The sequence below is a fragment of the Erpetoichthys calabaricus genome, chromosome 15 (assembly GCF_900747795.2).
Source record: "Erpetoichthys calabaricus chromosome 15, fErpCal1.3, whole genome shotgun sequence".
Taxonomy (NCBI): Eukaryota; Metazoa; Chordata; class Cladistia; order Polypteriformes; family Polypteridae; genus Erpetoichthys; species Erpetoichthys calabaricus.
Window position 1 is genome coordinate 22,513,270 of NC_041408.2, and position 27,781 is coordinate 22,541,050.

The window sequence follows — 27,781 nt, forward strand, 5'->3', positions numbered from 1 at the left end:
ACTAACACCGCGGAAAAGTTCCACAACACCCACTTTAGACGGACGTCTACTTTTGGGCTGCAGCGCACGCAATGATGTTTGACAGCAGGAAAATGGATCGCTCGATTGAGACGTGTGGCTTTCAAAAGAAAAGAGTGCCATCACAGTTCTAGTAAGTATCCGCAGTGACGTTTGCGAGATGGTACAAGGGAGTGCCAGGCGGGCGGGTGCTTTTCATGACAACTAATTCCTCTATCAGAAACCATTTAAAGGACCTTCAAAAGTAATGACATCAGGATTAAGGTTTTTAATGAAATAAGTTCCAAACAAATACGGTTTGTTAAGTCATTAAGTCCGTGATTTAGTGTTTGAGAATTACAGACGCAAAGGGCGTGTAGATAGTGCGAGCCAAATCACCAGCTGCCTATCGGTCCTAATTTATCTGCTTAAATAAATGTATTTAAAAATAAGCTGAATATTGTTGCACAGTAATTTACACATTAAATTATCTGTAGCAGATAATGCAGTAGTAAAGTTCGTTTTCTTTTTCAGTTGATTCCACAAGAAAGAATTTGTAGAGAAGAAGTATAAGTACTGTAGACATGACAGAAAAAGACACGTCGAACTGCTAGTTGTTTGAATGCAGTTATGATTGTAATAAGTCTGAATTAAATTTTCTATTTATGCAATACATTTAATATACAGGGGTGGACAAAAGTAGGTTTACAGTTGGGAGTAGATGAAAAAAAAATATATCTTTTGGGGAAATTGAGCATTTTTGAGTGCACTGTGCCATTGCGATATTCCATCCATCCATCCATTATCCACCGCTTATCCGAGGTCAGGTCGCGGGGGCAGCAGCCTAAGCAGGGAAGCCCAGACCTCCCTCTCCCCCGACCACCTCCTCCAGCTCCTCCGGGAGGACCCCGAGGCGTTCCAAGGCCAGCTGGGAGATATAATCCCTCCAGCGTGTCCTGGGTTTGCAGCGTGGCCTTCTCCCAGTGGGGCATACCCGGAACACCCCATTGCGATATTCTTTTAAGTTAATAAATCTATTGAGTTAATAAAGCTATTTTAATAATCATAACCTGCATGTCTTTTTCTATACAAACAACTGTAAACGTACTTTTGCCCACCCCATATGTAATAACTATTGAGCTTGGATTCTGTTACAAGCTGAAGTCTTCTTTATCTGGAGTTTGCCAGTTCTCCCTTTGATAGTGTAGCCTCGACAGGTTCGTTGTCCAAAAGATGATTAATTAGATTAATTGAGAAATTTTTGGTGTTCTGATGTTTGTGTGATTGGAGTTATGATTGTGTGATGTTTAGCATTGGGCCAGATGGCCTGATCCCATCCACCCACCCAACAGATGCACTACATTACTAAAATAAGTCTCGAACAAAAAGGTATTTTCCCCCCACATATTTTATAGTCACAAACTGATATAAATATGTTAATATTGAACAAACATGCTGCACAGTAATGCAGTGGTAGGGTAATAATGAGTCTGGGGTTCGCCCCCCTAGGTGCTCCATGCATAGAGTTCACATGAGGGTTTCCTCCCACAACCCAAAGACATGCAGGTTAGGTGAATTGCTGATTATAAATTGGCTTATGTGTGTTCACCCTGTGATGGGCAGGGGGTTTGTTCCTGACTGCACTTGTTGCTATGGGGGTGGCAAATGGGGTTAGGGTTAGGGGGCCCTGCTTTTGAGGTCCACATGTCCCGTTTGAGCAGATTTGTCAAGTCATATTCTCCAGTTATATTTTGATAAAGTCTGCGTGTTATCTTGCAAAAATTTAGCTGAATACCGTAATGAGAAAATCCGGTGTATGTTAACATTATTTTTATTAAATTCACCCGCAAGTTTATACGGTCCACACGTACCAGTAACAGCGTTTGACATAATCGGCCCTGCCTGGGGTTGGTCAGCTGCACACCGCTAAGGCCGCCTCTTTTGTATGCTCTGATTGTCTTCTGCTGCCCCCTGCCCAAGGCCTAAATTAAATTTACATAGTTATTGTCTGTTTTTCACCTGCATTATTATCATTCTTTAATTTAATATTATTTATTGTATCAGTATGCTGCTGCTGAAGAATGTGAATTTCCCATTGGGATTAATAAAGTATCTATCTATCTATCTATCTATCTATCTATCTATCTATCTATCTATCTATCTATCTATCTATCTATCTATCTATCTATCTATCTATCTATCTATCTATCTATCTATCTATCTAAATGCATTCCAAAAAATCAGAGTCCAAAATAACTTTTGCAAAATGTATTTGTAGTATGTTGCAATAGTACTTGCTAAATAAACTATTTTACTATGACTTTTTCATACTCATCAAACGTTGATGATTAACTATACTGATGTTCCGGTTCAAATACCATCTCTGTCAGTGTGAGGTGGAGACAGCAGTGTGAATGAGCAGTGGGCAGAATTGTAGCCACATGGAAGGAACTGTAGAAGATTGGAGTGGCAGTAATGGCGTCTGCTGAGGAAGGAGATGGCCTCAAGTAAACCCGATGTGATATAGCTCGAGAGATATCATTAAAAACTGTGTGTGTATTAGGCTGCCAGCACCAGTGATTATAAAATGTCAGTCTAATTACGCCACACAACATCACACAAAATGAAGATTTATTAAAACACGGTCATACAGTACAAAATCAAATACTCATCACTAAAAGCAGAAACTTGCAGTATCTTATATTTAGTGCAGAATATTAATAACAAGGTTAGTAACTTCTTTGTAAAGCATTTTTCACATGATTGCATGTCCAGTTTGCTCAACAGGTGCCTGACCAAGTACAGAATTTTAAACTGTAAAAATAGAAGATCAAACCCAAACAAATGTGATATATTACAAGTAAAATGCTCAAACCTCAGTGGCAATGAGGAAGATACAGAATACCCCATTATTATATACAGTACAAGCTGCCTCCCGCGGCTCCACCCGCGCAGTAGTGAAACAGGACAAACTTTAAAAATCATTAAAAAAAAATGTAATAATTTGTATTGAGAAGAATTTCTATTGATAGCTTTCGTATCCGAGGGCCTCTTCATATACAATATTTTTGGTTTTGCTATTGGGGCGAGAATGTAGCTGTGATCTCTTTGCCAAAAGTGCAAGGTATCTCTGGCCAAGTGGAAGGCAGGTACTCACCAACGTGAAACGTTGCCACTGTATCAGATCGTGTTCAGCTCTGATGGCTGATGGGAGAGCGTCCCCCATGTGGGGAGAAGAACACAATGGCCGTGATATCTCTGCCAATGAGCAGGTACCCTCTAAAACACACGTAGCTGTGATCTCTCTCTCAAAAACGTAAACGATACTCTTTAGCAATCTGTAGATGATAATGTCTGCTGAACAAACGGGTATTGCTAGCTAAGTGGAGGAAAGGTACGCTCCAAGACGTGGCGAGAGGTGGAGCGACTTGAACTGAGGGTGGCACTTGAGTGAAGATGGCCCTGCCCAGCTCCCTACTCCAGAGTTCCCACCTCCCCCTCCCCTTGGCCCTCTGTGTGTCTCTTGGATTTGCGCAAATAAATCCATACCGCTAGTGAACTATGATAATTAGCGCGACGAGGGAAGTCGCACAATCGACTGGAATGTTCAAGGAAATTCTAGAAAAAAAAACGATCTAAATCCGTTAAGTGGTTCTCTCATGAAAAGCAAACAGACATACAGACAGACGTTGGATTTTATATATTTATAGAGATGTGAGTACTGGAGGAAAAACAATCCCATGTTCCTTTAGTTCTAAAGTTAAAACCTGATGGAGGTAAACTTGCTGAGCAGCCAACTTCTTTCTCTCTGCACTAACAATACAAAGACAACGCTGACCAGTCGCACGTCTAAGACTGCAAACGTCAAGTAGATTCATCTCTAGTGATGCTGCGACTTGTATTTATACACTAGTGCTATGCTTTCAGATTGTGGGGTACCACATTTCACTGAATGAAACTCCTCCTTATGGGATATTCATACAATAAAAATATGAACAATGATTTTGAATAATTTAGTATCCATAATAAGCAGCACAGTGATGAAGTGGTTGGCATTGTTGCTTCACAGGTGGAGGAACCGTGGTGTGAATTCTCACTAAGTCATTGTTTTTCCTTTGTTCGTAATGTTTTTCTGTGGATATTGCTGTTTTCTCCCACATCCTACAGATGTGACTGCTAGTTTAATTAATGACTATCGACTGCCTTGAGAATCTTGATTGTGAATGTACACATGTGTAACCGTGCATTGGGGTGGACTGGAGTCCTGCTTAGGGTTCATGTTCTTTGAAAATGGAATTTGGATCAACTATTGTGACCTTGCAAAGTAAGCAATAAACACATTATTTGGTGTATCATCATTATTATTATTTCAATGCTGTTATGAGTGTAATTTTTTAGTAACTACTGACATCTTTTGTTTTACAGCTCCAATACATTTCGGATATTTGATGAGAACTTATCACAAGGCATGGGAATAGAACGCTATAATCAGAATTATGTGCATGAAGGAAGAAAACATCTAGAGCAACAGAATCTGCCAAATATACACAATGTTCCACATCCACATTGTGCTAAAGTCATAAGAACCAACCCCAGAACTCTAAACGAATCAATATGGTACATGGAGTCAAAACGTAAAATAGCTGAACAGGTATTTCATTCTTGTTATGACACAGAATATTATTTTTTATTTTGGCACAAAGATTTGAAACAGAGAAAAAAAATGTAGTATTTTTAAATATTAACGTGATATATTGGCATTATAACTTATAACTGTGAGTTATTTACAAGTCTAGTGTAATGGTGTAACTGTTCCCCATTGATGTAGAGCAGGGGTAGTCAACCTTTTTATACCTACCACCCACTTTTATATCTCTGTTAGTAGTAAAATTTTCTAATCGCCCACCAGTTCCACAGTAATGGTGATTTATAAAGTAGGGAAGTAACTTTACTTTATAAAATTTATAAAGCAGAGTTACAGCAAGTTAAAGCATATAATAATAATTACTTACCAAGTACTTTATGTTGGATTTTCGCTAAGTTTGGCAGAATAAATCTTTATAAAACAACTTACTATAGTTAAATTAGTCAATTAGTATGTAATCGCAGCGCCGTTTGGTTGCTCCGCTACCGCCCACCATGAAAGCTGGAACGCCCACTAGTGAGCGGTAGGGACCAGGTTGACTACCACTGATGTAGAGTAATGTTAATTTCATGGGATAAAGCAGCAGTTCTCAAACTGTGGGGCATGCCCCCCTAGCAAAAAAGGGGGTGCGAATGTTGCCATATGTGGCGTAATTTCGCTATTCGTAGGAAAATTTTAAACTTGTAGCGGTGTATCGGCAGCAAAAAATATAGAAATACAGTGATCCCTCGCTATATCGCGCTTCGCCTTTCGCGGCTTCACTCCATCGCGGATTTTATATGTAAGCATATTTAAATATATATCGCGGATTTTTTGCTGGTTCGCGGATTTCTGCGGACAATGGGTCTTTTAATTTCTGGTACATGCTTCCTCAGTTGGTTTGCCCAGTTGATTTCATACAAGGGACGCTATTGGCAGATGGCTGAGAAGCTAGATTGCTTACTTTTGTCTCTCTCTTGCGCTGACTATCTGTGATCCTGTATGGGGATTGAGCAGGGGGGCTATTCGCACACCTAGACGATATGGACGCTCGTCTAAAAATGCTGAAAGATTATCTTCTCGTTGCTATCTTTTGTGCAGCTGCTTCCTGAAACGACATGCTGCTAAAAGCTCGAAGGGCACGTATTGATTTTTGACTGAAAAACAAACTCTGTCTCTCTCTATCTCTCTCTCTCTCTCCCCCTGCTCCTGACGGAGGGGGTGTGAGCTGCCGCCTTCAACAGCTTTGTGCCGCGGTGCTTCGCATACTTAAGCCAAACAGCCCTATTGATTTGTTTGCTAGAGATTGTTTTCTCTATCTATGTAACATTCTGTGCTCCTGACACGCACTCCTTTGAAGAGGAAGATATGTTTGCATTCTTTTAATTGTGAGACAGAACTGTCATCTCTGTCTTGTCATGGAGCACAGTTTAAACTTTTGAAAAAGAGACAAATGTTTGTTTGCAGTGTTTGAATAACGTTTCTGTCTCTCTACAACCTCCTGTGTTTCTGCACAAATCTGTGACCCAAGCATGACAATATAAAAATAACCATATAAACATATGGTTTCTACTTCGCGGATTTTCTTATTTCGCGGGTGGCTCTGGAACGCAACCCCCGTGATGGAGGAGGAATTACTGTACATTTTATTAGGGTTTCAAAAAAACGTTAGGGTGTGGCGATTAAAACTGTTATGAAAACTCGGGTCGCAAATACTTAAAGGTTGAGAAACGCTGGGCTGAAGGAACATTTAACTCAGCTGGCAAAATCCTCTTAATGTTTCACACAGTAGGACAGAGAAGTGGGACGTTGAAGGTTTATGTCTGGGAGGGGAACCAATCTGCAGGAGGTATGGGGTGAAGCATTATAGTATGAAATTATGCAATATCATTCCATCTAGTAAAGTTCAAAATACATTTAGTTAAAATTAGTTTTCACTAATTAATTGAAAATGTGTTTTAAACTAAGGTATATTCCGTATTCTGGTTATTCATATAGTGAGAAGTCAAGTAAAATGACACCTTTTATTGGCTAACTAAAAAGATTAAATTATGCAAGCTTTCAAGGCAACTCAGGCCCCTTCTTCAGTCAGGATACCTTGAAAGCTTGCGTATTGTAATCTTTTTATTTAGCCAATAAAAGGTGTCATTTTGCTTGACTTCTCACTACATTCATAATGGCTAACACGGTACAACACCCTAGTACTACTACTGGTTATTCATGTAATCTAGCAAATAAAAACCACAAACTAAAAGTGCCACTTGAACAGTAAGCAAAACCTTTTATCTTCAGTTACTGGCATTATAAATACGACTTTGTTTGTACTTTACTCTAAGATAGATTTTTTATGAAAATGAAGAAATATCTATAAATATGTTCACCTTAACGGCAAATAGCTTTGGGCTGTGTATACTGACATAGTGTTTTGCTCTTTGAGTTAATGCCACTTTTTTTTGCTTTGATTTAGTATTTTAAGACTAACATGACTTGAAATTAAAGTAATTTGAAATTCATCTCTTTCTTTATCATAAAAGTCCAGCTGGTGGCCAAATTACACTGATATTAATTTGATACACACACCACCTTATAGCAGGGAGAGCACCCAAAGAAGCGATTTTTCAGCTCCATTGCAATGTAATATTCGAAATACAAGGTTTGGAAGTAATCCACATAAGTCACCTACATTTGGCATTGGTAAGTATATTTATATATTTGTTTTTGTAGGTTCTTACAGTTTTTATTACTTTCCACATTTATTTAAGTAAAGCACTTCATGCTTATATTACCATTAAAACAGTTTTCGGTAAAAAAAATCACATTGACCAACTTTCAGTTTTTTAAATCTGTAAAGCTCTGTAGGTCTTAATCATTATTCCACAATGATTTTTTTCTAAGCTGGGGTTGCAGCAGAAGCTGTATACAAATATATGTATAAAAGTCTTCTGAAGACATTAGTACTGATAGTTTTTAAACCTAATAGCAATTGTGCTGCAGTTCATATGGCTTTTCCACTGATGTGACAATGAACATTCTTTTACATGTTGTTTGAAGAGTATGTGAGATAGTTATATATATGATTGTGCAGTTCATGAAACAATGTGTTTTTGTAAATAGAAATTGTTTTTTACATGTTCAGCACATTGGTCCAGCTATTTGCACTGCGGTATTACAGATATAGAGAACTGGGTTCAGCCCGTGGCTCAGTCACTGTGAGGTTTGTCAAGGTACTTTAGGCCTCCCCAGTACCAGAAGACACAAATAATAACATGAATGTTTTGTCTTGATAGAGTAATATATTGCTCTACTTTCCCCTTTTGTATTATTAATATGTAGCCTTAGAATGCCTAATCTCACAGACTTTCCACTGTTTATAAGGTATTATTGTATATAACTTATCCCCACCTTCCCTTCTATATCTATAGGTAATTAGGTGTAGTAAAAAGACAAGCAGGAGTTAAGTTACAGATAAAACAATGTATTATTGATAATATTCATAAATAATAACAATATGCAAAGTACATTTGAATATTGGCAACCATACAACCTGATTAAATGGTGATGTGTAGTTTCAGGCAGCACACAGACTTGTAGTTATTTAAAATGTCTCTAGTTAAAGCATCATTCAGCTTTCTTCAGAACAGGCCATATGCCTGTTCCAATATGGCTGCTAAACTGTGGTCTCCATTGTGTTGTCCTTTCAGGTCATGGTGTGATGGTCTTCATCAGTTGTTGGTTAGTAAGAGCGAGAGAATGTGGTTGAGCAAGCAGATTTATAGATTCTCTGTCCAAACACTAGAGCCAATAGGACATCCATCCATCCATCCATCCATTTTCCCACCCGCGCAATCCGAACACAGGGTCACGGGGGACAAACAATAGGACATCATGGTACTTAAAAGCTTCTGATCCAATTCCAAACAGCCATACTTCAGACCAATGGGGGAATACAACATCTTAAAACCTGCCACCCCCCAAGACCATATGTTAAAGTAACCTGGCTTCCTTGCGGGGATTGGGTTGAAAGACTTTAGCAGAGAAACACTCGCCAAACTGGTTTAAAGCACACCCCCCAACTCTGTCGTAAAATTCAAAGAAACTCAATTCATAAAAGGGGGGGCAAACACGAATGCCTCTCACCAAAGTAACACTAAATTACATTGCTTTGCCTAAATTACAAATAAAGACATACAAAATATTTATCAAGTTATATGCAAAATCTCACATCACAACAATGAATAATACATTTTATTTATATTGTGCCTTTCTTATGCTCAAGGCACTTCACAGAGTCTGAGAAGGAACAGCAGGGTATGTAGAAAATTAGATACAAATAATATTCACATAAAACACTAAAAACAGATAAATACAGAATATACAAAGCATTACATCTCTCTATTATAAAAGAAAATCCTGAGACGAGACGAGATGAGACTATTTCTGAGAGATTTTTTCAAGTCCCGTGAAATGAAACTTTTGCCATGAGATTTTATCAAGTCCCACCCTCCTCTCTACCATATTAAACCACGCCCACAGTCCTCTCACCTCTCATTCGTGTCAATGCTTTTGACAGACACAGTTCTTGCTCTCTCAGCTCTTACACATTTTTACATTTTCCTCACTTTAAGACAAATAAAGAAGACTTATTATGTCCAAATCTTATTGAAGAATTTCATCACGAAGGGTTATCAACTGAAGAAATGAGTACATGGGCAATCCTAGCACCAATAAACGATGAAGTGAAAAGGATTAATGCGAAAATTGTCAATCGGTTACACTGCAAATTGCTTAAATGTGTGTCAATAGACTATGCTGAAACAGTTGGTGGTGATCGTGCAGAAGATGAAAACATCGACTTACAATATCCGAAAGAATATCTACAACCGTTAATACCGTCCAGTCTTCCACCGCACAAATTACTGTAAAAAGAAGGATGTATCCAAGAAAGGTAATGTAGTACATCTTCCCTGGATAAGATTAGACAACAAAGGAGATCTTGATATGCCATTCTTATTAAAATGTTAACAGTTTCCCATTAGAATAGCTTTTGCAAAGACAATTAATAAATCACAGGGACAAACGTTCGAAAAAGTCGTTTTATTAAATAGAGAGAAAAAAATGAAATTCACTCACAGACAGTTATATGTTGTTTTGTCACGATGAAAGTCCAAACACAGAAACAAAATTCGATGCAATATTGACGAAAGTTTAATTCAAAAGTTTTACTGTAAAAGTGTAAGTTTAAAAAGTTTTTGTGTGTTAATTTCAAAGCCAAACAGAACGAAATTGTATTACGCAACGAATAACTCTAACACAACATGAAACATAATTTCCTTTCAAATTATTACATTTTACTATTTTTTTATATGGTTAATTAGTGGATGTAATGTAAAATAGTTAGTTCTATTATGCATATGTAACAATCCCCATGAAAATAACAGTCTGTTTAAATTGTACATCCGCATCTCCATACGTGAGCAGCATAACCGCAAAGAGGCTAGCGTGTAGTCTAACTCAAAAAAATGAAATTTTTAGTTTAAAAAGCAGCTTTTGCTATGCAACATGTTTTCATAATGAATATCATCCTAAGGTACATTATATACAGTATGCAGAGCTATAGTTTAACTTTATACCGGTATTTATCATAATGCGAACAACATAACATTAACCGGCTTACTCAAAGTGGAGGTTAAATGGGTAAGCATTCTGATTGACTATGTCACACAAACTGCCGTATCTACAGTACATGCTGCAGGTTTTATCTTCATTTGGTACCCTTAACTTACAAGAATAATATAATAGCACTGCTGGAATAGACTAGATAGATAGATAGATAGATAGATACTTTATTAATCCCAATGGGAAATTGACTACATGACTACAGCAACCCTACAACCCTGCCCTGGATAATCAGGTTTTGAAGTTGGATGGATAGTAATTAATGTTTAGTAACACAATATTGCTGAGTTTGTGAAGTTTGTCTCCACCTTAAAGACAGATTTTAAACATTTACTCTGAATGGAAACATAAGACATGTAGAGGATTTCACATAAAGTCTGTTTTCTTCATTAGGGCTGCCCTGCTCTGTTCTAGAAAACCTAACAGTAGTATACTAAGAGGGTTATGACACGACTCTGTAGCATCAGTGTGGTAATGCTATAGTTGTACATGTAAGAGCAGAGATAATGGCTTTCTACGACAGTAGTTCATGTTTTCATTTTTAAGTTCTTGTCTATGAAGGCTTTTGTTTCTTATGTTTTCAGGGATGCAGCTGACTGTTTTTATTTCATTCTAAATAAAACACCTGTACAAAGACCGTTTTATGGGGGGCAAGCTCCTAATTAGACGACGGATGGTGTCCTGGGGGATCTCTTTCCAGATCTGGACCAGGGCATCACTGAGCTCCTGGACAGTCTGAGGTGCTACCTGGTGGTGTCAGATGTTCCGAAACATAAAGTCACACCCAGAGGTGTTCTATTGGATTGAGGTCAGGCGAGTGAGCGTGGGGGGACAGTCAATGGTATCAGTTCCTTCATCTTCCAGGAACTGCCTGTATACTCTCGCCACATGAGGCCGGGCATTGTCATGCACCAGGAGGAACCCGGGACCCACTGCACCAGCATAGGGTCTAATAATGGGTCCAAGGATTTCATCTCGATACCTAACAGCAGTCAAGGTGCCATTGTCTAGCCTGTAGAGGTCTGTGCATCCCTCCATGGATATGCCTCCCCAGACCATCACTGACCCCCCCCACCAAACCAGTCATGCTGAATGATGCTACAGGCAGCATAACGTTCTCAACGGCTTCTTCAGACTCTTTCACGTCTGTGACGTGTGCTCAGGGTGAATCTGCTCTCATCTGTGAAAAGTACAGGGCACCAGTGGTGGACCTGCCAATTCTGGTATTCTATGGCAAATGCCAATCGAGCTCCACGGTGCCAGGCAGTGAGCACAGGGCCAACTAGAGGACGTCTGGCCCTCAGGCCACCCTCATGAAGTCTGTTTCTGATTGTTTGGTCAGAGACATTCACACCAGTGGACTGCTGGAGGTCATTTTGTAGGCTCTGGCAGTGCTCATCCTGTTCCTCCTTGCCCAAAGGAGCAGATACCCGTGGGTCTTGCTGATGGGTTAAGGACCTTCTATGGCCCTGTTCAGCTCTCCTAGAGTAACTGCCTGTCTCCTGGAATCTCCTCCATGCCCTTGAGAATGTGCTGGGAGACACAGCAAACCTTCTGGCAATGGCACATATTGATGTGCAATCCTGGAGAAGTTCGACTACCTGTGCCACCAAACTCTGTAGGGTCCAGGTATGGCCTCATGCTACCAGTAGTGACACTGAGCGTAGCCAAATGCAAAATGAGTGACAAAACAGAAAAGATGAGGAGGGAAAAATGTCAGTGGCCTCCACCTGTTACACCATTCATTCCTCTTTTGAGGGTCATCTCATTGTTGCCCCCCTCTAGTGCACCAAAGCAGCTGAAACTGATTAACGACCCCCTCTGCTACTTCACTGACTAGATCAATAGCCCACAAGTTTCACTGACTTGATGCTGTACTTTCACTAAAAAGTGTTCCTTTAGTTTATTTGAGCAGTATATATACACTAGCAAAATACCCGCGCTTCTCAGCGGAGAAGTAGTGTGTTAAAGAGGTTATGAAAAAGAAAAGGAAACATTTTAAAAATAACGTAACATGATTGTCAATGTAATTGTGTTGTTATTGTTATGAGTGTTGCTGTCTTATTATATATCTATAATAATAAAAGGCAAAGTCCTCACTGACTGACTGACTCACTCACTCACTCACTGACTGACTCATCACTAATTCTCCAACTTCCCGTGTAGGTGGAAGGCTGAAATTTGGCAGGCTCATTCCTTACAGCTTACTTACAAAAGTTAGGCAGGTTTCATTTCGAAATTCAAAGCGTAATGGTCATAACTGGAACATATTTTTTGTCCATACACTGTAATGGAGGAGGCGGAGTCACGTATCGCGTCATCACGCCTCCTACGTAATCACGTGAACTAAAAACAAGGAAGAGATTTACAGCACGAGTCACACGCGGGAACGAAGGTAAATGACGTAAATTTTTGACTGTCTTTTAATACTGTGTAAGCATACATATTAACACATGTGCAATTAAACGTGTGCATTTACGGGGTGATTTCTCAAGCTTAAAAGCTCACCTTTTATCAAACGCGGGAACAAAGGTAACTGACGTTGTTCACTGTCTTTTAATACTGCGTAACCATACATATTAACACATGTCCAATTAAACGTGTGCATTTACACGGTGATTTCTCAGGCTTAAAAGCTCGCCTTTTACTAAAAAGGTAAATGCAAAACTATTTTCAATCAGTTTATTGAAACGCTCCCGTTAAGGATTGCAATAACATATTCGCGAGATAAAAGAACGAAGTAGGGGGAAATGGAGGAACAGCCGCAAACAGCGAAGAGCAAAAAATTTATTAAACAATTGAGAACGGAGCGAGTTAAGCATACAAGCATGTTCATAAGGGAAACAAAGCACGGTGTAAAACGTAAGTTTAAATTAAGTTTATAGAAACGCTCCCGCTGCGGATTGCAATAACATATTCGCGAGATAAAAGTTTAATGAGAAGACACGAGGTATAAACGAACCACACGCCGTGGCGCAACGTTAGGGGCAACAGTTTCAAACATTCTATGATCTGCTTCTTGCAACTGAAAGACGGCACATGGCGGATGTTAGCCGACTTGCTGACCGCAACGTTAGGGGCTTCAACTCTGGCGCTGACGCCACATCTCAGTGCCAACACTTTGCAGACTGTACTTAAAAGACACGCCCTCCTCACTGGACAGTTAAAAACACCAATCAAACTAACGATGACATCAAGTATTACCCAATCAAAACTAGGAAAGGAGGCATCTTCATAAAATGCGTGTGGGATGATTTGCATGAGACGCTGCTTTTAAAAAAAAATGATAAAAAAAATACGGGATAAATCCCGTCCAGTGTTGATTCAAAACGGGACGTGCAATTTCATTCTCAAACGCGGCACGATTCCGTATTTTAAAGGATGGGTGGCAACCCTACAGTGCCAGGTAACCACCCATACAATCAGATTGTGATTCAGACTAGGAATGCAATGAATGTAATTACCCCGATCTACATACAAGGCGAAAGTCTTGCAACATTCAAAGATGATGGTTTTGGATAATTAGTACTTATTAAGTACACCATGGCACATAAAAGAGCTTATGAAGCCTTGAACCGAAAAAAGCAAGATCTCAGAGATCGTAAAAAAAAAAAAGGAGGTAATGTCGTTTTACTCGCTGTACATTTTAGTCAAACATTACCAGTTATTCCACGAGGGAGACCAGCAGATGAACTCAACGCGTGTTTAAAATCCATGCTTCTCCCACGCTCGGTTATATGTCGCGTGTTCTCGGGTAGGTACACCAAAAAATGTATACATTTAAGCATGTAATGGGCAAACAAAAAATGAGGTATACCCGAAGGCACTGCAGTAGTACTCAATGTAACTTTACTTCTTAAATGTTAATGTTTTACTGTTTAATAATTTATACGCTTCTTATATATTGTTCAAATTCTTTTATCAAAATACCAGTGACAGCGCAATGCACGATAACATGGAGTGAATACACCATACGCATCTGCCCACGGCCGCCCTGGTGTGCGCAGATAGGAGTTGATTCTAAAATAAAATAAACATAAAAAGAGTAATACAATCATCACCCATAAAGTGGATAGCAGACGTGACGTATTATATGTGTACCACATTTCAAGTCAATAGGTGAAACGGTTTGCAAGCTACAGGTGATTTAAAATCCTGGACAGACCAACGAAAAGCCACGGTAGCAAATTATAGAAGAAGATTTTACTGTTTAATAATTTATATTTATATGAAATGTGCTTCTTATATATTACTTCATATTCTCATATGATAATGATGTTAATGTTGTTTATATTGATTTCTATGTTATTGTAAGTGCATCTATGTGTGTATATGTATGTATGTATGTATGTATGTATGTATGTATGTGTATATATATATATATATATATATAAAATATATATATAAAAAATATATGTGTATATGTATATATAATATATCTATATATGTGTGTATATGTGTGTGTATATGTGTATGTGTATATATATATGACAGCAACACTCATAACAATGACAACACAATTACATTGACAATCATGTTACGTTATTTTTAAAATGTTTCCTTTACTTTTTCATAACCTCTTTAACACACTACTTCTCCGCTGCGAAGCGCAGGTATTTTGCTAGTATATAATATACACACACATAAACATAAATATACATATACATATATACATATCTACATATACACATATCTACATATACATATATATACATATATACATACATATACACATTCACATATATATACAGTATATATATATATATATATACACATATCAACACATATATACACACATATAGTACATACACACACATATACATATATACATATGCACATACATACACATACATATATATATATACACACATACATACATACATACACACACACACACACACACACACACACACACACATATATATATATATATATATATATATATATATATATATATATATATATATATATATATATATATATATATATATATATACACACAGACACATATATACATACATATTTACATATCTACATATATACTGTATTTACATATCTACATATATACACATATCTACATATATATACACATATATACATATCTACATATATATATATCTAGACATACATACATACATACATACATACATTTACACACACATATATATATATATATATATATATACATATCTACATATATATACTGTATATGTAATTGTGTTGTCATTGTTATGAGTGTTGCTGTCATATATATATATAATATATACACACACACATAAACATATATATATACATACACATATATACATATATATACATATCTACATATACACATATCTACATATACACATATATTTTACATCAATTTCGTTGTTCCTTTGTAAAAGTGACAATGACAATAAAGATCTATCTATCTATCTATCTATCTATCTATCTATCTATCTATCTATCTATCTATCTATCTATCTATCTATGTACACATACATGTATGTGTATATATATGTTGACATATGTGTATATATATATATATATATATATATATATATATATATATATATATATATACACACACACATATACACATCTACATATATATACATATATATATATATATACATATGTCAACATATATATACACATACATACACACACACACATATGTATATATACATATACACATACATATATATATATATATATATGCACACATACATATATACACACACAGACACATATATATACATATATACAGTATATTTATATATCTAGATATATATATACATATCTACATATATATACACATATATATATATATATATATATCTACATATATATATATATATATATATATATATATATATATACATATCTACGTATATATATACACATATCTACATATATATATCTATATATATATATATATATATATATATATATATATATATATATATATACACATATCTACATATATATATCAAAATACCCGCGCTTCGCAGCAGTGAAGTACTGCTTTAAAATTTTTATTAAGAAGAAAAGTAAACTTTTTTAAACCGAGGGAAAATGTATCAATAATTATTTGTTAGGGATCTCTTTGTATAGCACATTGTCAGTTCGCCCCTCTGCTTGTAATATGACCAAGCTGTGTGGTAGCTTACTGTTGAGCATGCAACGTACAGTTTGGTATGTGAAAGCAGTCCTGCCTCAAATCAATGCCAACCTTTTGTAGGGTCTGTCCCTGAGACTTATTAATTGTCATTGCGAAGCAGAGCCTTAGTGGAAATTGTAGGCGTTTGAATTGAAATGGGAGATCAGAGGGTATAACGGGAATGGCGAGGAATAAAAACTCTCTCCCCTGAGCCACCGCCAGTAAAAATAGTTGCCTCAATGACGTTCTTTTGCAGACACGTGACCTGAAGTCTCGTGCCGTCAGAAAGTTTCAGTGGCTGTACGCAAATCCACAATCGGTTTCATATTGTTTTCGTACCTTATCAATTGTGTAATGTGTTTTTTGAACAGGTTTGATTCATCGAAGTGATCACTCCTGCTGCGTTCAGTCACTTCACGTGAGCCGCTGTCTTGTGTGATGTTGCGATGTCCATACCTCGTGACTTCTCATTAAACTTGTATCTCGCGAATATGGCATTGCAAACGGCAGCGGGTCAGTTCACGTGCTTACGTGGGAGGCGTGATGATGCGATATATTTTGATATATATCAAAATACTCGCGCTTCGCAGCGGCGAAGTACTGCTTTAAAAATTTTATTAAGAAGAAAAGTAAACCTTTTTAAACTGAGGAAAATGAACCGGTTGTAATATGACCAAGCTGTGTGCTGAGTTTACTCTTGAGCATGAAATCTAACGTGGTTTGTGCCCTTCAGAATGAAAACAGTTTGCATTTACCTCTTTAATAAATATGTATACTTACACAGTATTAAAAGACACTCAACAATTAACGTTATTTACCTTTGTTCCCGCGTTTGATAAAAGGCGAGCTTTTAAGCCTGAGAAATCACCCCGTAAATGCACACGTTTAATTGCACGTGTTAATATGTATACTTACACAGTATTAAAAGACACTCAAAAATTAACGTCATTTACCTTCGTTCCCGCGTTTGACTCGTGCTGTAAATCTCTTCCTTGTTTTTAGTTCACGTGATTACGTAGGAGGCGTGATGACGCGATACATGACTCCGCCTCCTCCATTAGAGTATATGGACAAAAAACAGGTTCCAGTTATGACCATTACGCGTAGAATTTCGAAATGAAACCTGCCTAATTTTTGTAAGTAAGCTGTAAGGAATGAGCCTGCCAAATTTCAGCCTTCTACCTACACGGGAAGTTGGAGAATTAGTGATGAGTGAGTGAGTGAGTGAGTCAGTCAGTCAGTCAGTCAGTGAGTCAGTCAGTGAGGGCTTTGCCTTTTATTAGTATAGATAAGCATTTATGTATATTTATATTCCTATTTTGAGTGTTACTTGATGTTTCTTTTTAACTATATGGTGACACAGTCATTTTTTTAGAGTTATTGCCAAATGGATCCATTGCCCTAAGTTTAAAATCTGTGTCCAGTCTAAAACCCTAATCACTGATGAGACAGTACATTACTGCTCCATTGATTTTTTCCTCCCTTTATTATTTCATAATACAGTCTACCTTGATGTGTATAGTTTCTTAATAAAGGATTATATTAGGAAGTGTCAAATATGAATAAAGTACTGTAGTAAATAAATCAAATCAGAATGTCCATTTAAATTCAGCTCGGTACAATGGTACAATAACAAAATTGCCTTAGTGATTTAGTTTGTTTATGTAACACAAAGTATGGAATTTTAAGATAAAGTGCGCTTTTTTCAATATGTTGTTCATGGTGTATTGTGCAAGATAATAAACTTCACTGGTTTGAACATCTGAAAGCAGTAGAGACAGTTGCTTAATGTAAAATTAAATTATGCTATTTGACAGGGTGGAATTCAGGCTTTAAATCTAAATTTACAATAATCCTTATATCAATCATACTTTCTAAACAGTGTAAACGTTTTGGTGGGGTGTAACTTTTCATTAAATGACATCATTTAAAGCACAGAAAAGACGTTTTATTTTTCATTTAATGTAACTTTCTGCCAATTTAAATAATCTATTACAATGCAAAGAACATTTTGGACTTCACATTACAGTGTTGTGTTTTGGCACAGGGACACAACTGCCATGTTCTTTTTTAAAGTACATTTCTGTCATTTAAGCAGTTTCTCAACATCACGTTCAAATGTACTGTATATACATTTTCATTGTGCTTTCTTTGCTTTATTGTGACATTACTAATCTACACTTATCTGGCAAGATAAATCCTTTAAAAATTAGAAATCAATCATTCCATGTTGCTTCTCAAGTGATTATTAGAAACAGCAAATTTTTGAAAAGAATTACTTTTATGTTTTTTGTGGAATTTCATACTGTATTATTAAAATAAATAACCTGTTTAATCTACAAATCTGCAGTATCTCCAGTACATATCCCTTAGTGTCAGAAAAGCTAGTCATGATTCACATGTTCATAGAATGTCAGCATAGCACAGCAGGATAAGTTGCATCAGATCAACAAAATAAGTACAGCAAACATGAAGCCAGTTCCACAATGATACAACATAATACACACATATCAAAAGGCGTGTGAAGAAATTTAATTCCTTTATTTATTGTGGCACTGAGAGTGAGTGCCTCACCTGAACTCTGTGTAGATCAGGGGTCCCCAACTCCGGTCCTGGAGGGCCCCAGTGGCTGCCGGTTTTCATTCTAACCCTTTTCTTAATTAGTGACCTGATAATTAACTTCTTTTGAATTCATTTTAGTTGACGTGTTTTTTAAAGATTTGTTCCTCTGAATTGCTTCATTTATTTCCTTAAATGGCACCCAAACAGAAATGAAACGTGAAGTGAGTGAGCCAACAGAAGACCAGCTAAGTCAGGGCCTCAAACTCCAACCAGTCGCTTAATTAGGTGCTGATTCTTGTTGTTAATTAAACTCGTTCTTTAATTCCATGGCTTCTTGCTACTCTCATTGTGCAGTAGCAGACATTTCTGAAACTGTTGATTTTCTCTTTTCTAAGAGCTCTGTTAAAATGTTTTGTGGACCTGAGCAGATCAGCATTCCTGAGACCTTCACCTTTCTTTATGTTCAGATATTGTATGATGGTCACAGTTTGCTGGTCGTGTTTTGGCTCATTTTGTATCTCATTACTGTTCGGCAGCTAATTAAGGATAAAGAAACAGTTAAGGGGTCTGAGTCTTCAAGAGCAAGGCAATTAAAATGAACGCAAAAGAAGTTAATTAGCAACAAAAACAGGTCACTAATTAAGAAAAGGGTTAGAATGAAAACCTGCAGCCACTGTGGCCCTCCAGGACTGGAGTTGGGGACCCCTGGTGTAGAATATGTTCTTCATCAGGCTTTCCTCCAGATACTCCAGGTTTAATCTACATACATAAACGTTAGTTTAACTGGAGAGTGTAAATTGGTCTGATCCAGGGTGTATAGATTTACAGAGTTGTTATTGTCACATGTACCGAGTTCAGTGAAGTTACTTGCACATGTTAATCAGCACTCCCCAGTGACATGATTAGTGAGTAGAAGTACCTTTCCTTAAACCTTATTTTTTACCTTGAAAGCCTACCTTACATCAAAACTTCATTCTTCCTCACTTGAAAAACCTCACAAATACATCTGTCATAACTTAGCTGCATAACAAAGTACATACCAAATGTTTCTTTCAGTGGAGCAGGGAAATAGAAAAGTCAGCACAGCCTCAGATTTGTGGCTTTAATGGAACTTCTGGATGGTTTGTGTCTTGGGCCCAGTACTGACATGACAACCTCTGATACCTTACAACCCTGAACATAATGATGTGGGTTCAATAATGAATGAATAAATGGATGGAGGACTGGTGTATTAAACTGTGTAACTGTCTAGTTTATGTAAAGTTAAAATCGTTCAGACCACCATTAATAATTCATTTGACTACCTGGCTACTTTGTGATTATGGTATCTATATATATAAAGGAGAGTTGGGATCCGAGAGACTGTCTTTGTGTGTTTGTGGAGGGATGGAGAGTTAAGGCAGGTGTTGGAGTCACGTGATCATCTCCCCTCCCATTCACCTCATTTCATTCACTTCATTTCGCTCCGAGCTGAGCTCCGCAGCTGGCGCGGTCTTGCCATTCTTGATTTGCTTTTCACATGGCCAACTATACGTTGCATGCTCAAGAGTAAGCTTAGCGCACAGCTTGGTCATATTACAACCGGAGGGCCGAACTGACAATGTGGTATACAAAGAGATCCTTAACAAATAATTATTGGTATATTTTCCCTCAGTTTATTATTTAAAATTTTAAAGCAGTACTTCGCCGCTGCGAAGCGCGGGTATTTTGCTAGTATAAAATAAAGATCAATTGGCGGAAACAAGATCCTCAAATGGTTGAATACACTTTGTATTACAGGCTAACCCCTCGGCCTGACAAACAAGAGGGAAGTCTTTAATTACAATATTTGTACCAGTGTATTTGAAATATCTAATTAATGCATCTATATTAGATTTAAGTGAAAGTGCATTAAAAAAGTTTAAAATAAAGTAAAAAAGTCTAGAGCATATATGTCACTTTTACATATTAATGAACATTGAGCAGTCTGCAGTGAATGAACACATTCAAGTAATCAATAATGCATACATAATCAAGGTTTTAACAATATATGATTGCTAATACACCATCCATCCATTATCCAACCCGCTATATCCTAACACAGGGTCACGGGGGTCTGCTGGAGGTCAATCCCAGCCAACACAGGGCGCAAGGCAGGAACAAATCCCCGGGCAGGGCGCCAGCCCACCGCAGGGCACACACACATCCAGCACACACTAGGGATAATTTAGGATCGTCAATGCACCTAACCTGCATGTCTGGACTGTGGGAGGAAACCAGAGCACCCAGAGGAGTGAACATGCAAACTCCATGTGGGAAGTGAACCCAGGTCTCCTTACTGCGAGGCAGCAGTGCTACAACTGCACCACCGTGCCACCCAAAATGTGAAATTAGTATTATATACTGTATTTGACCCAGCTTTTAATATTATTTACATATCATCTAATAAATCTTTAAATATCAAAATAATGTTTTCAGATAAGGAAAGAGTTAGAGTACAACTTGCATGGTGCGGCGGTGGCTTGTACTGCCTCACAGCTCCTGAGTCCTAGGTCTGAATCCCAGCTCGGTCACTATCTGTGTGGAGCTTGCTGTATGTAGAGGGTTTCCAGTCTTCCCATCACATCTCAAAGATTTGAAGTTAAGTTTAAATGCTGACTACAATATGTTTGCGTATACAGTGGTGTGAAAAACTATTTGCCCCCTTCCTGATTTCTTATTCTTTTGCATGTTTGTCACACAAAATGTTTCTGATCATCAAACACATTTAACCATTAGTCAAATATAACACAAGTAAACACAAAATGCAGTTTTTAAATGATGGTGTTTATTATTTAGGGAGAAAAAAAATCCAAACCTACATGGCCCTGTGTGAAAAAGTAATTGCCCCCTTGTTAAAAAATAACCTAACTGTGGTGTATCACACCTGAGTTCAATTTCCGTAGCCACCCCCAGACCTGATTACTGCCACACCTGTTTCAATCAAGAAATCACTGAAATAGGAGCTGCCTGACACAGAGAAGTAGACCAAAAGCACCTCAAAAGCTAGACATCATGCCAAGATCCAAAGAAATTCAGGAACAAATGAGAACAGAAGTAATTGAGATCTATCAGTCTGGTAAAGGTAATAAAGCCATTTCTAAAGCTTTGGGACTCCAGCGAACCACAGTGAGAGCCATTATCCACAAATGGCAAAAACATGGAACAGTGGTGAACCTTCCCAGGAGTGGCCGGCCGACCAAAATTACCCCAAGAGCGCAGAGACGACTCATCCGAGAGGTCACAAAAGACCCCAGGACAACGTCTAAAGAACTGCAGGCCTCACTTGCCTCAATTAAGGTCAGTGTTCACGACTCCACCATAAGAAAGAGACTGGGCAAAAACAGCCTGCATGGCAGATTTCCAAGACGCAAACCACTGTAAAGCAAAAAGAACATTAGGGCTCGTCTCAATTTTGCTAAGAAACATCTCAATGATTGCCAAGACTTTTGGGAAAATACCTTGTGGACTGATGAGTCAAAAGTTGAACTTTTTGGAAGGCAAATGTCCCGTTACATCTGGCGTAAAAGGAACACAGCATTTCAGAAAAAGAACATCATACCAACAGTAAAATATGGTGGTGGTAGTGTGATGGTCTGGGGTTGTTTTGCTGCTTCAGGACCTGGAAGGCTTGCTGTGATAGATGGAACCATGAATTCTACTGTCTACCAAAAAATCCTGAAGGAGAATGTCCGGCCATCTGTTCGTCAACTCAAGCTGAAGCGATCTTGGGTGCTGCAACAGGACAATGACCCAAAACACACCAGCAAATCCACCTCAGAATGGCTGAAGAAAAACAAAATGAAGACTTTGGAGTGGCCTAGTCAAAGTCCTGACCTGAATCCAATTGAGATGCTATGGCATGACCTTAAAAAGGCGGTTCATGCTAGAAAACCCTCAAATAAAGCTGAATTACAACAATTTTGCAAAGATGAGTGGGCCAAAATTCCTCCAGAGCGCTGTAAAAGACTCATTGCAAGTTATCGCAAACGCTTGATTGCAGTTATTGCTGCTAAGGGTGGCCCAACCAGTTATTAGGTTCAGGGGGCAATTACTTTTTCACACAGGGCCATCTAGGTTTGGATTTTTTTTTCTCCCTAAATAATAAAAACCACCATTTACAAACTGCATTTTGTGTTTACTTGTGTTATATTTGACTAATGGTTAAATGTGTTTGATGATCAGAAACATTTTGTGTGACAAACATGCAAAAGAATAAGAAATCAGGAAGGGGGCAAATAGTTTTTCACACCACTGTATGTGAGCATGTCCTGCAGTAGAACGATGTCTAATCCAAGACTGGTTCCCACTTTATGCCAGTTGCTACCCAGATTATCTGTGCTCTTCTGTAATACTGAATTGAATGGAAGTAACCTTAACAGATTTATTACTTCTGTTATGTGCAGTATCTCATAAAGTAAATATATGCATTAGTATTCAATTATAATACCCAGTTTTATATATATTTATGATTACTACTGCCACAACTACACTAATCCATTTTATATGATCATTTTCTAGTTCCGACTATAAGTTTAAGTGGAGCCCAAAATAACCATGTGCATCGTATTTCTTTTATTCACAATTATGATTCAAGGAAAGTCCCAAATGAACCAATTCGTGGAAAGGTAAGAAATTTCTTTTATTCCTTACAAAATAAAGAATAAATAAATCTTTAAAAAATCTTTAAAATATTGGGTTAATTCCTGATTTGACATGGAATGGGTCTGAAAATGTTTTGAGGATTTTTCACATTCATTTTTATCCATCCCAGTGGTAGCAAGATAATGTTATTTAATCAGGAAATTTTAGTAATAACAAGTGAAGCACAATTTTTTGAAGTAAAGAACATCTCAATTAAAGGCTTTCTTCAATAATCTCAGTTAGTGCCTTTCATTTGCAGTACTAAAGAATTGATGTGTTTTTTGATTTCATTGAAACTGATGTAACAATCGATGAGTGCTTTCACATATAATTACAAATTACAGTTCTGATCTTTTCCTGGATGGAGCTGTGCATGAAGTCTCTGCTCATGATGCTTCCAAGAGAATACAAAAGACTTCTGCATAGCAATCTGCATGTACAGTCAGCACAGGAGTGCTGGAAATGGGAAAAGTAAATACACTCAGTCAGAACAAACGTTTACATTAAGGTGAAATGATGCATTTCAGATGTCACCGGGGAGCCGTGTTATTGGGCTGTGATTTTTTTACAGGGTGATGGTCAGCTCTTGCAGATGCAATAAAAAGATAATTAAAAACAGAACGCCTATCTCAATAAAATAGTATTTCTGTTTCCATTGTCACTAGATAAAGGTCCTGTTCTGAGTTTTCTATTATTCAGCCATCAATCAGAGAGACACAATTTTAAATTTTTTTGTGGTGTTTGTAAGTCTGGCCCCTTCTTCAGGCTTTCTCTCTTTTTAGTTAGCCAATAAAAGGTGTCATTTTACTTGACTTCTCACTGCATTCATATTGGCTAACACGGTACAACACTCTGGTGTTTGTAAGCTAAATTAAATATTTCTGCTAGAGGATAAGTGTCTGAACTGGTGGATACATGAAAGGTTATGTTGTTATAGAGAAGGCTAACTTTATTGTCATGCACTCATTTTAATACATGAATAACAATTACATTTGGACAGAGATTGCTGGGCAGCTTTTAACTGTGGCACTCTATGTGTTATTCTATGTTCCGTGTTCATGTTAATTAATAGACCTCATTGTCAGTTTATAGGCCTCATTATACTCATTTAAGTAATCATTTAATATGCTTATATAGTGAAAAGTTTTAAATGACTGTGCAAGTTTTGCTGTAATAATTTGGGAATTATAAAATACACAACAATTTCACAAATTAAACGGAAAATTAATACATTTAAAAAATGTAATAAGAAAATTCCTAAACAGACATCATATGTATGTTTTTCTATTAATTCATCTTCTTCTTCTTATTTTTGATACATGAATGGTTGTCATGACAATGTAGCTAGTTTCCAGTTTTCACTAGAATTTTTTTTTGCTACTAGTACTCCTACTCTATGTTTCATTTAAAAATGATCAGTTCTGTTGTATAAAGGGAGAAAGCAAAACTACTTCTCTATAAAAATCTGTTGTGAATTTTCATTTTTATACATAACTAGCTGTCCCGCGCGGCTCCGCCCGTGTAGTAGTGAAACAAGACAGTGAGGAGGGCCCTGCCCAGCTCCCCACTCCTGACGTCACTCTTCCACCTCCCCTCGGCCCACAGCCTCTGTCTTGGATTAGCACGAATATATCGCTTCGGGCAAGCGAACTATGATTCTTAGTGCGATAGATAGATAGATAGATAGATAGATAGATAGATAGATAGATAGATAGATAGATAGATAGATAGATAGATAGATAGATAGATAGATAGGAGAAATCGCAAAATCAACCGGAATGTTCAAGCAAATTATAGAAAAAAACCTGATCTAAATGCGTTAAGTAGTTCTCTCATTCGCTAACTTAAGCGATGTAAGAAACGCCCCGAGGCTGGCGCATCAGTGAGGAGGGCCTCACCCCCCTCCCCACGGCCTTCTGGGTGTGTCTTAGATTCGTGCAAATAAATCGATACCGCAAGCAAACTATGATGTAGAGTGTAATGCCAGAAGTCGCAAAATTACCCAGAATGTTCAAGCAAATTATGGAAAAAAAAAACAATCTAAATCCGTTAAGTAGTTCTTTCATTTGGTAGCTAAGTGGAGGTAAGATACACCCTGAGGCTGGTGCGTGAGTGAGGAGGGCCCCGTACCCCTCCCCTCGGCCCGCTGTGTGTCTCTTGGATTCGCGCAAATAAATCGCTGCTGCAAGCGAACTATGATTTTTAGCATGATGAGAGAAGTCACAAAATTACCCGAAATGTTCAAGCAAATTATAAAAAAAGCCCGATCTAAATCCGTTAAGTAGTTCTCTCGTTCGTTAGATAAGCTGAGGTAAGGTACACACCTGAGGATGACGCGTGAATGAGGAGGGCCCAGCTCCCCGCCCCCCTCCTATCAGCCCACTGTGTGTCTCTTGGATTCACGCTAATAAATCACTGATGCACGTGAACTATGATACTTAGTGAGATGAGAGAAATCGCAAAATTACTCGGAATGTTCAAGCAAATTATAGAAAAAAATACGATCTAAATCCGTTAAGTAGTTCTCTTGTTCGCTAGCTAAGCTGAGGTAAGGTACACACCCTGAGGCTGGTGTGTAACCCTTTGCTGTACTCGAACAGAATAGCTCTTTCTTTTTGCACTCAACTTGTCGGGGGGTCAAAATACCGGTATTATTTCCTGTTCATCTGTGTACATATGATAGCGATAGGCGTTTATCGCTCATCCAAAGTCGCCTGCGCGGGATCGTAACTAGGGCTTATTTTCAGAGTAGAGGTTATATTACGAGCATCCTGAAAAATCATGCTAGGGCTTATTTTCGGGGAAACACAGTATGATACTTAGCACAATGAGAGAAGTCGTAAAAATCAACCAGAATGTTCAAGCAAATTATAGAATAAAACCTGATCTTAATTCGTTAAGTAGTTCTCTCGTGAAAAGTGGATAGACATACAGACAGAGAGACATTGGATTTTATATATAGAGAGATTTTTCTATTTTGAACATTCAGATATCTTTGATGTAATTAGATGGACTATAATTTGCACTGGCTCAGCCCTAGAGGCTCAGTGCTTAAAACGGTTGCCTCCGAGCTGCACTGTCTCTCAGTAATGTGTCACTCTCTTAGTTGAAAATGTGCTCTCACCAGTCTGAGCTACATTACATAATAACTTTGTCCATCCTCCAGTGAATTAGCCTGCAGCTCATCATCACTTCAGTTATACGTGGAGCAAAGAACATTCATAAAATTTTCAATTATTATTATTTTTTTCTTTTACTAAAGTTGATACTCCTCCAGTTCCTTGAATAGCAGAACACTCGGACAGAGCTGCCATTATCTGTTGCCTGTTGCTTGCAGCAGTGGCCATTAGAGTCACCCCCCCCACTCCAGCTTGTCTCTGGCCGGGGCAGAGCGCCAGTAAAATAGCAAAGAAACAAATGGAATTCTGCCAGCACTTGAACTAATAAATGAACTCAGCCACAGCTGCATCTATTACTATCGTGCACATCCCTGGTTAATTTCAAGTTTGTTTTCCTTTCCAGCGTCATGGAGCTTTTGTGTGGAGAGAGATTAAGTCAACGAGTGGGCTTAAAGCTCCCAGTGGATCAGAAACATTCCCGAGTACAGAGGGGTCACAATCTCCACCAGTACTGTAGAAAGAGGAGAAAGGAAGTACAAAAGAAGAAAAGATGACTTCACTCCAACTTGTCTCACAAGATCCTCAACAGATGTTGAATTCTGGAACTTGCTTATCAAAAACAGACCTAAAGGAAGTAGTCAGGGCCTATCCCAGAATCCCTTCCAAAAATAAAGTTTAGCTGGGCGTTGCTGTCGTGCACACTATTCATTCTCCTTGTAATGGAGGACTTCTCTGATATGTTCCCATCCTTTATTTTTCAGAGAAAGTGACTTCACATGCCATCCTTATCACACCGACTCTTGTCTGCAATGGCACTAGGAAACATTCTTCAGCTAACTCTGAAGTGAGCACACTTGTCCCAGACATTAACAATGCCTCCAGGCACCAGCTGATACCAGTGAGCATACAGCCTGAACACTTTAACTGTTCTCTTAAAGCAGCTGCAATTTTGTTTGATGTGATTTAGAAATAAAGTTCTTTTCAAACCTGCTGAAA

General features: G+C 37.8%; 1 protein-coding gene across 1 annotated transcript; it reads left to right on the plus strand.

Moving 5' to 3' along the window:
• Positions 1–27,781, plus strand: LOC114665845 (uncharacterized protein C2orf73-like). The gene is made up of 5 exons (XM_028820494.2): positions 1–151; positions 4,423–4,648; positions 7,156–7,315; positions 23,544–23,650; positions 27,189–27,781. The coding sequence occupies exons 1-5, from the start codon at positions 72–74 to the stop codon at positions 27,300–27,302; spliced, it is 687 nt and encodes a 228-aa protein (XP_028676327.2). The 5' UTR covers positions 1–71; the 3' UTR covers positions 27,303–27,781.

Excerpts from the sequence above, each read along its gene's own strand:
- LOC114665845 (XM_028820494.2), top strand. The coding sequence starts at position 72 with ATGATGTTTGACAGCAGGAAAATGGATCGCTCGATTGAGACGTGTGGC. Across the intron at positions 4,649-7,155 it reads AACGTAAAATAGCTGAACAG|TCCAGCTGGTGGCCAAATTA; the intron begins GTATTTCATTCT and ends TTATCATAAAAG. Across the intron at positions 23,651-27,188 it reads ATGAACCAATTCGTGGAAAG|CGTCATGGAGCTTTTGTGTG; the intron begins GTAAGAAATTTC and ends TTTCCTTTCCAG.